This window comes from Hoplias malabaricus, chromosome 6 (genome assembly GCF_029633855.1).
Source record: "Hoplias malabaricus isolate fHopMal1 chromosome 6, fHopMal1.hap1, whole genome shotgun sequence".
NCBI lineage: Eukaryota > Metazoa > Chordata > Actinopteri > Characiformes > Erythrinidae > Hoplias > Hoplias malabaricus.
In genome coordinates, this window is record NC_089805.1 from 40398634 (window position 1) to 40409112 (window position 10479).

General features: G+C 43.8%; 1 protein-coding gene across 2 annotated transcripts; it reads left to right on the plus strand.

Annotated features, from left to right (window-relative positions):
- The first annotated feature begins 594 nt into the window (after positions 1-594).
- Positions 595-9150, plus strand: nrsn1l (neurensin 1-like). 2 transcript variants are annotated; one of them, XM_066675326.1, is made up of 3 exons: positions 595-713; positions 2660-2860; positions 6296-9150. In XM_066675326.1, the coding sequence occupies exons 2-3, from the start codon at positions 2669-2671 to the stop codon at positions 6719-6721; spliced, it is 618 nt and encodes a 205-aa protein (XP_066531423.1). In that variant the 5' UTR covers positions 595-713; positions 2660-2668; the 3' UTR covers positions 6722-9150. The 2 variants fall into 2 exon arrangements, with proteins under 2 accessions (XP_066531423.1, XP_066531424.1); XM_066675327.1 differs by lacking the exon at positions 595-713 and adding an exon at positions 800-946.
- The last annotated feature ends 1329 nt before the right edge of the window (positions 9151-10479 follow it).

Genomic DNA, 10479 nt, shown 5'->3' on the forward strand with positions numbered 1-10479 from the left:
GTAGCTTTTCTACCATTTTAATTCTCATCCTCACTTCCAGCTCTAATGGCACTGCAGAATGTGGAGGAATAAGTTATTGTCTATTAAATGAACCCTAGGCAGTATTTTTACCTTAAAATTACAGCTTTGAAATCATTGTAATAGGGAGGTCAGAGCCTCTGTTTTTGTTACTCCAGGCTCAGCACTGCAGAAACTGCACCATGTAACTTTTGGAGGAGGGTAGAACACCTAAATTAAAATGCAGATACAGCTTGTATAATCTCCTTAGAAAAAGAGTGTAATGAAATGTGTCACTCAAGACAAACTGCACACCAGTTCTCTGGAATAATGCAATGCAAGACAGTCTGCAAAACTCAACTACCTCAGTAACGTTCTCCATGTGCTCTCCTGGAGGAATAAGCAATAACATTTCATAATAGATGTTGAATAAACAGGTGTCCACACACATTTGACCATGCAGAGAGGTTATTTGACACCGTGATGAACACTCTGAGGCGGCTGACGTCATCACCATCATCGTCATTATCACAATTATCGTCATTATCATCATCATCGAGCGGGAGAGAGAGCGAGATTGAACTTTAACAACAACAACGACCCCGAAGTATATAAATAAACAAAGGACGCGCTGCGCATGCGCATGGTTCTGAGCTGGAGAAGCGATGGGACACGAGTGAAGAAGTAGCGAGGATTCGTCCCTCTCTGCGAACCGGGTATCACTCTGTTTTAATCCTCTTTATCTCCATCTCTAAAGGGAGATCACACAGCGAGAGAGAGAGAGAGAGAGAGAGAGAGACGAGTAGAACAGTACGAGCATGACAGAGGAAGGTGGCTAATGTTTATACTGGATATTTCGTGTGAGCTGAAGGAGAGCATTGCGTTATTGGAGTGGACGTGTGCGGAGCTGCATGAGATATATGTGATAGAGGATGTACAGGCTATATAGGTGTGTTTATGTGTGCGTGCGTGTGTGTGTTTGCGGGGGGCGGGGGTGTTTTATTAGACGCCGTGTTGTCGTGTCGTCTTCGTTACCGAGGTGAAGTGTTCGTGTGGTGTTTACTGTGCTGATCAGTGAGTTTTACAGCGTGGGGTTATCAGCACCACGGACAGCAGCAGTAAACCGTTCAAAACAATGGATCCCTGCACTTTGCTTTGGATGCATACTTTTCCTAAGTGGCTAGTTACACTGCTAGTCCTATAGAAACATGCAGCATAAGCTTGGATAACTGGACAACATGTCCCTCACTGGTTCTCCACTAGTAATTCTAGGCAGACTAAGCTTGTTCGTTAATGCAAATATGTGACAAAGCTTTTTAATGCAGTGCAGTGCCACAGAAGAACCACTTTTGGTTGCTTAAAGTGTCTTTTTAAATGTTGCCTTTCTTGATGTGATGGAGATGCATTAATAAACAGACCCCGGTATGATGTTTGTTTTAAATTATGCACGTTCAAGCAGCCTTTCTAAGATGGGTCATTACTGCTGTGCAACAGTGAAGACTTGATTTGTGCTGAATTAAGAATTATAAACATGATATTACAAATTAATCCCAAGTCTCTCGTGAGTTGAATCAGGTGTGTTAAAGGAATCAAAGAATGGCGAGAGTGAGAGAGAAAAGAGATTGTTTATGATCTGTGTGAGAGAGAGTGACTCATCTGTGGGCAGCCAGTCGCCTCTGAAACAATCATAGCAACATGCGAATCAGTTACACGCTGACGTCCAACCAAGAAAAAAAAAAATGTGTGAGAGGGATAGAGATAAATAATGTGAGGTTATTTACCTGTGTGACTGGTGCTGAAATACACAGAAATCAGTCAGAATCAATTAATAATACATTCATGGACTGGGCATAACACTGTTCAGACTGTTTTCTGATCATTACTCAAGAAAATACTTCGCTTAAAGGTTTCAATTTTAGAAAAAAATTGCGCACAGATTTGATCATAAACAGGACGATCGCCTTGAGACAGGATTTATGAAATTTGAGAGTGGGATGTTAAAGATTCTCACCTGATATAAACACTGTAAACATTCCAGTACCAGACTATATGCATTGGAAATGTACCAGATATACACAGTGCTACCAGCCTGTGAGGGTGAAATCAAACACATGCGAATCCAGCCAGTCGTTCTTTTCAAACTGCTGGTAGCACCACTGGACAGGTCAACACACTGGAGGAGAACGCCAACTGCCTAGATCATTCTAGCCTGCCTTGAGCATGGCGTGATGAAAGGAGATGACTCAGAGTGATGCCATCTGTGCCTTCCATGACTCTTGGCCTCAGATGACTGCGTAATTATTGTGTTTTCCTGATGATGTCGCCAATGCTTAACCCCTGCACCACTCAGAAGCTGATTATAGTTATGGATCATTTGTATTTGTCCATACATCGTGAGCTGGTGTTTAAAATATATAAACATTTATATTCTATATTAATATTTATTAACATCAATTTAAAAGGTTTTTGGGCAAGAAAACGTATGCAACATTTACCATATAATGACTAAAGAGTTACACATGTTACACATAAGGGCTTTAGAATGCATTTGTACCTAATACACAACGCTGCATGTAGGATGTCTTATGAGTGATCCACCACTTTTGGTCTGAGCATTTGCAGCTGATTGTAACAATGCGGTGATGTGTTTGTTTTCCTGTAGGTGTAAGTGATGGCCTCAGAGGTCTGTGGGTCAGAGCGCTCAGCACGCTTCAAGAGCATGGCAGGCTCTGGTTGCCATGGTTTCGGAGTTCGCTCGTACCTGCATCATTTCTATGAGGAGTGTACGGCCTCCATGTGGGAGCAGGAGGATGCACAGAGCCAGAGAGCATCGCCGGAGTGGTGGAGCTCAGGCCTCTGCAAGGTACAGACCATGCACTGGAGGAAACACAGTCTCAACTCTGAGAAAACAAACCCCTGCAGTGTGGACCCCATGTGTGACAGAGCAGTCTAAGTCACCTGCCTGATAAATAATCAGCTAATACGTTAAATACAGAGCCAGGTGAGCATAACTATTAGGGCTGGGCAAGTATTTGAAATGAGAATTAATCAAAATTGAAATTCAGAACTTCAAAGTGACATAATCTTGTCTATATCTATTAGATATATTTTTCTTCAGCATTTAGATACAGTCTTTGCACAGGGTCTCTGTCTGATATGTTGGGCTTTCTCTGCTCATGGCAGAGAAATGGCATCTGGAGGTGTTTAGATGCTACAGAGTCCTCCATTGCCATTGTAAATGCTTTAAAATTTTGTAATTATAATCATACACAAAATAAGATGTAAAATATCCTATGCCAGTCCATTAGAGCTTCACATAGGGCCCACCACACTCTCTTCCTACCTGCAGCCACCAAAATTCTTGTTGAATCCTAGACCTCAGCATTAAGGTTGCTGTGGCCGTTTATGATCCGCAACCAGCTACCCTTAACATCTATGGTTACTCATTGAGCCCAGCCCATGAGTACACAAGCCAGCCACTGTATCACTAGCTCTTCACAGGGGTCGTCAGGTAGGCACCTCCTCTTGTTGATGTTTCACTGAATTTAGCCCACAACACCTCCAGAAGGCTCAACAGTGAAGTTTGGTGTCCCATACCCACCCCCCTCCAAGCCAGCTTTACAGTCCTACCTTACCCTTTACCATCAACAACCATAAATCCACACTGGTCTCCCTGGTGACTAAGGCTGTACCTAGCCCCACTGGTACCGTTAATTCATGCTTAGTGTCACCTGTTCCATGTGACCTTTATGTGCTACATCACCAACTACCACAACAGCACCTCTACATTGCATTTCTCCATATAATCTGTGCTCTCCTTATCCACAACCACTGACTAGACCTTCACAGCTGTTTCTGATAACTCCTTCACAGCTGTCGTTAGTTTCTGGCCCCTGATGCCGAACTGCACAAGCAGGGATGTGACTGACTCGGCTAAAAATCTCCTAACACCCATCTCCACTGGTCTAACATGTTCCTGCCACCCACATTCCCTCACTGCAAGTCAGCGTACTTCAGCTTCTTCCTTTTGAATGCTTTGTGTAATACATCCTCAAATGGAACTGTTAACTCTATGAAATAAACTATTTGTTCAGAATAGAGCTCCATGTCAGGCCTCAGTGTAGTTAAAACAATGCACTCTGGAATCTACAGCTTTTTTTCCTACATCCACCAGCAATTTCCAATCTCGTGCTTCACCCCATCTACCAATATTTGTAGCCTGTGCACTTTCTTGAAAATATTCCCCCTCACGCACACACCTAACCATTTTATTACTACAGCCACTCGTCAATGCATTAACCTCTAGCCATTTGCTGTGAAAAAAAAACATGCAAAAAACCTTAGCAACTGATTATGTCTCCATATATTCCCAACCTGTGACAAATTAAATTTACAAGCTGACAGAATATGCTTCAACGTGCCAACCCCTGTACATAATCTATAAATAGGGTCTTCAACTACCCACTCAAGATTCTTCCATCAAAGCCACAGGCCTTGTTTTGCCTGTGACGCTGCTGTTGCACACAGTGCCTCCTCTTCCTTTTCTCTGGTGATGTGGCCTTAAAAGCTTTCCATTAATCACCCGAACCAAGGCCTGCTTTTTCCACATTATATTTGGACAATCAACTCCCTTAGCTCTAATGAGCTCTTGGCTGCCTGCTTGTCTACTATCGGTTTCCAGTTCCTTCCTGCTTTTGTGGCTGGCGCTGCTTTTACCACTGCATTCTTCAATCCCGACAAAATCATCTTACAACTCACCTTTGCACAATTTAATTCCTCAACTAAGCTTGTAAGTAGTAACTCCAGTACCCCTCTCCCATACCATGATACGCTACATAAACACTGCAGCATCCCTAGCCACTTTCTTATGGCCCTTTAAATCCTCTCTACTTCGGTAATTGAAACATCATAAACTGTCAATGGCTACCTAATATGAGGCAGTAAGCCAAACTGCAGACACCACAATTTCAACTTCCCTGGCAAACACGGACAATCAGCCTTCACCAGTTCAGCTTTTAGTCCCACAACTTGTTCGGTATCGTTTAGCGCTGCACTATACCATCTCCTTAAACTCTTCGCTGGTCTCTTCAGTACTGTAGGGATCATTTCTCCTTCCATCAAAATTTTTTCTGTTCAAGATTTCCTTTGGGCGGCACAGAGGTGCAGCAGGTAGTTTTGCAGTCACACAGCGCTAGGGACCTGGAGGTTGCGGGTTCGATTCCCACTCTGGGTGACTGTGAGGAGTTGGTTTGTTCTCCCCGTGTCTGCGTGGGTTTCCTCTCACAGTCCAAAAACACACGTTGGTAGGTGGATTGGCGACTCAAAAGTGTCCGTAGGTGTGGGTGTGTGAGTGAATGTGTGAGTGTGTGTGTGTTGCGCCCAATGATTCCACGTAGTCTCTGGACCCACCGTGACCCTGAACAGGATAAGCGCTTACAGATAACGAATGAATGAATGAAAAGTTTTCCTTTGACAATCGAAAGACTTCAAGAATTGCTTGGTTTAACTTTCAGCTACCCTTAGATTATCATTTAACTTCTCCAGCAACCTCGGTGTACAAGGAACAGTAGTAGTTAGCGTCGTCATGTCATCCATGTAAGCCCTAATTGTGGGGAGCCGAGTACCGTTATGCAACTTCTCCTCATCTACGACCCGCTTAGAGGCCCTGATTACTACCTCCATTGCCATTGTAAATGCTAATGGTGAAATCGTAAATCCAGCCAGTATACCTATTTCTAATCACTGCCATGATGAAACGAGATGAGGATATTGCTATATTCCTGCTTCATACATAGGTAATATTGACTTCTTTTTGCTGTTTCAGATTACTGAAAGTGGAACTGGCTGTAAATTCAGGAGCCCGCTAACAGCATGAATATTAACACAGAGCGAAAGTGCTACACACTAAACAACTCAAGTTACAAATGAGTTTCTGTGGTAGTTTAACAGTATATAAAAACTTACAGTCAGTTCAACACAAACGAATGGTCTTTTTTCATCTTCAAACGTACATTCCACATGAAAAGATACTGAGCCTTATCTCCGATCACTAACGACTAGCAAACACCAGATAATATGAAGCTAGCATGATATATTAATTAGCGAGCACCTGATATTATCAAATGAGCACAAGGACAGTGTTAAGTGCTTACTTAATTTTTGTCTGTTAGTATCATGACATTATCTGGTGCTCATTTAATATTATGTGGTTCCAACTTGATAGAATCTGGTGCTCACCAAATAGCCCAACCACATTAAAATGTAGAGGATGTGAAGTGTGTTTTCTCCAATCTCATAGGTTTCCCTGGCATTTGGAGCAGTGGTCTTGGCTGTGGGCTTGGTGGTCCTGACTGTAGGCTTCGCCATCCCTTCCCGCATTGAGGCGTTTGGAGAGGGGGAGCTGCTGTTTGTGGACCGCCAGGCGGTGCAGTATAACCAGGGGCTGCACATGTGTGTCCAGGCCGGTACAGGCATGCTAAGCCTCGGGGGGTTGCTGCTGACTGCTGGGCTCCTTGTGTCTGCCTTCTCCAAACCAGCAGCCAGGGAAAGCGAGCAGAGTCCACAGACCGCTGGGAGAGAGAGGAAGGGGCTCAGTGGAGGGCAGAGTGGGGATGGTGGAAGGAGCAACACGGGCCTGGTCACTAAAGCGCCGAGTCCAATAGGAGGTGAGGGGGCTGTTCCAGTCAGTCTCTCTAAAGTGGAGAAGGTCCAGCCTACTCCTTAAATAACACACACAAACTCAGTCATGCAAAGACCTGGATACACTATTCCTGTCCGGCTCTGGTCATGTGACATAGTGGTGGGTTTTAGGGGAACAGCTGTTTACACATGGTTGTTTTAGGTGCCCTGGTTTTGTGCTCAGAATAAATCCATATAAATAGTCTTAAGGAGAATTCATTGCACACACACACACACACACACACACACACAAAGATTGGGACATTCTGGAGCAGCTGCACATGAGTCTAAAATCACCATGCTCCCAGCACTGGCACATGGAGCACTGCAGTGATGGAGCTCCATCCAATACCCATGGGGATGAGTTGAGGTAGAAGCAGACTTGGGTTGCCAGTTCCATCCATTAAAGAGAAAGAAAAGTGATAGTAGTTAAGGAACAGCACTGTCTCCTCCCTCAACATACACAGTTGAAGTGCCATAGAGCAAAACACCTAACCACCAACAGGGGGTACTGAGGCTTGCTGCCCACTGCTGCAGTGGTGTGTGTGTGTGTGCTCATGGCCCCTAACAATAGGGGCAGTGAACATACGCACACACCCAGAGCAGTGGGCAGCCATGGATGAGCCGTGGATGTTGAGGGAGGAGACATTACTGTTCATTCACTCCAGCTGCACCCAAATTTCCCTGCTATTGCTTGGTACTGAACCGGGTGATCTGTTGATCCCAGAAAGCCTATAACAATGTAAAATGCCCACACACAGTCAACTACCAGAATCCAGACAATCCAGATTCAAGATACATTAAATAACACGAGGTAAACAGCCTCAGTGTCTTATACCTACAGAGACCCTGAGCAGCTTTTCTTGATCACTGATCACAATGTAGTAAGTTTTGATTGCAGTATTTCCCTCTGTCGCTGCCTTTGTGAGAAAATCAATCAGAGCTACTGCATCAGTAAGCGAGAAAATTAGACTCAAATTAAATCAGAAGATGATTATGATTACAGCGTTGTCCTTCGCAGCGAATCATGTTTGTTCATTGGATGGGTTTGGCAGCTGTTGTCCATTTAATTGTCACGAGATTCCCATAAGGCAGCGTGGACTGTTTAATGTATCCAGGCCTTTCCAAGAAATTAAAAAAGCACCTTCACTCATGAGAGGAAGTTACAAAACGGTTTAGTGCATTACGTGGTACTCTGTGCTGTCTCTAATTGAGCTTTTGTTTCAACCCAATCACAGTTCATTACCATGACACATCATTTTTTATGTTTATTAATGGAAATAGATCAGATATTGCTTGGCAATTGTTATTAATCTGTGAGCACAGATGGACAGGAATGTACAAGGATGTTTAATATTAAGTCACCTTTGCCTAACTTGACTTAAGACCCTAAGACATTGTCGTTTGTTGTTTCCGTGTTCAAAATATGTGTCTTACATGCGACAGAGAGAGTAATGATCCAAAGACTTAAAAGACATTTATCCACAAACATCTACTGAGATTCCCAAAGTCATCCAGATTTTGTGTCGTCTTTGTGCTCACTATAACTTCAATATAATGATAACAATGCAAGCTGTAGATGTATGGCTCACACCCACACACTCTTTTGCGGTTACCTGGCAACCTCTTGATCATGTAATCCCCTTATTGAGCAGAAAAACACATCATAATTATGTTTCAGCCCTGTTCGCCTGACACCATTCCTCCTTCACAGCCGTCCTGAAGAATGGCTCACACGATGCAGTTAATCAGCCAAGACACTTCACAGCTATGTACCTTAAAGGCTTCGATTAAAGGGTCCCCCAACCAAAAGGAACAATTTAATAGATGCTTAGTCTATTGCAAACATGCCTAGTTCCATCCTTCAAGAATGGCGCAGTAGTTTCTGCTGAGAGCTTTTCAGGTTGAAAGAATAGGAGATGTATTCTGATGATGATGTGTTTTGAAGGTGGATGTGTCTTTGGAAAAACTACTTGTGCTTGAGGGTGGGTTGATTGAAGTATGTGTTTCCTGGTGTTTTACAAAAGTTGTCTAAGAAAACAGCTAGGAAGCAAGGTCTCACATCTGTATTTTGTTATTGTATTAGCCAGCAGTCAAGATATCTTTACCATATTCCCAGTGGTTACAGGGTATGCTGGGTAATGTAGTGAAACAACACTGAAGAGTGAACAAGGTTACCAAATAATGCATCATGTCACATTATGGGGTGTAGTAAATAATAATCAAGTACAACCCCCAGAAAATTTAGGATGCTGTGCAAAACATAATAATAATAATAATAATAATAATAATAATAATAATAATAGGGCGGCACGGTGGCGCAGCAGGTAGGTGTCGCAGTCACACAGCTCCAGGGACCTGGAGGTTGTGGGTTCGATTCCCGCTCCGGGTGACTGTCTGTGAGGAGTGTGGTGTGTTCTCTCTGTGTCTGTGTGGGTTTCCTCCGGGTGACTGTCTGTGAGGAGTGTGGTGTGTTCTCCCTGTGTCTGCATGTGTTTCCTCCAGGTGCTCCGGTTTCCTCCCACAGTCCAAAAACACACGTTGGTAGGTGGATTGGTGACTCAAAAGTGTGAGTGTGTGAGTGAATGTGTGTGTGTGTCTGTGTTGCCCTGTGAAGGACTGGCGCCCCCTCCAGGGTGTATTCCTGCCTTGCGCCCAATGATTCCAGGTAGGCTCTGGACCCACCGCGACCCTGAACTGGATAAGGGTTACAGATAATGAATGAATGGACCAATAGAAATGCTCCAAAATGACTTGGAACAAAGTCTTTTTACATTGACTTCCATTGAATGTTAGGCAGATTTTTCACCTGTAAAGTTACTATTGTGAGAGACACATTTTTTTGATTGGACATGGATGAGTGACAACATTAGAATTTGTTGCTAGCATCAAATTCATTCATTCATTCATCATCTGTATGCGCTTATCCAGTTCAGGGTCGCAGTGGGTCCAGAGCCTACCTGGATTCATTGGGCGCAAGGCAGGAATACACCCTGGAGGGGGCGCCAGTCCTTCACAGGGCAACACAGACACACACACACACACACATTCACTCACACATTTGGACACTTTTGAGTCGCTATTCCACCTACCAACGTGTGTTTTTGGACTGTGGGAGGAAACCGGAGCACCCGGAGGAAACCCACGCAGACACAGGGAGAACACACCAACTCCTCACAGACAGTCACCTGGAGCGGGAATAGAACCCACAACCTCCCGGCCCCTGGGGCTGTGTGACTGCGACACCTAGCCGCCCTGCATCAAATTCAAAACGGCCAAACAGTTTTAAAAAATTTATAAAAATATTGTCTTTGTTGTATTATTTTTATTTCAAAATGTAAATCATTTGCACATCATGTTTTTATTAACATTTTACACAGTGTCCCAACTTTTTTGGAAATCGGATTGTCTGAATTGTTCCACATTAAACACATGTGTCTTGTGTTTACTTGCATTTTTCCCATTTTTGTGTATTCCAATATTTGTCTTTCCGAATGTAAAAAAAAGGTTTGGGAATTGAAGGCTCCTCTCGCAAATATGCTCAATAAATTCTCAGCATACTCACACTGTGGTCCTCTGATGTCTATCACCCTTCCCCTGCTGCGATCGTATCAGTGAAACCAGCTCTGGCTTTTAAACCTGGGGAACGCTCATCTATCGGCCGGCCATGTTCCTCAGGAGCTGTAAACAGATTGAGGGAAGGCAGCAATGACTCATGCCACCTTCTCTCCTCCCCCCAGCCAGCAGTGAGTCATCCTCCCATCCAGTACAGACCCCCTTAACAATCCATTACCCACCAATACA

Coding starts and splice junctions, on each gene's coding strand:
- nrsn1l (XM_066675326.1), top strand. CDS start 2,669: ATGGCCTCAGAGGTCTGTGGGTCAGAGCGCTCAGCACGCTTCAAGAGC. Junction 2,861..6,295: donor GGAGCTCAGGCCTCTGCAAG/GTACAGACCATG, acceptor CCAATCTCATAG/GTTTCCCTGGCATTTGGAGC.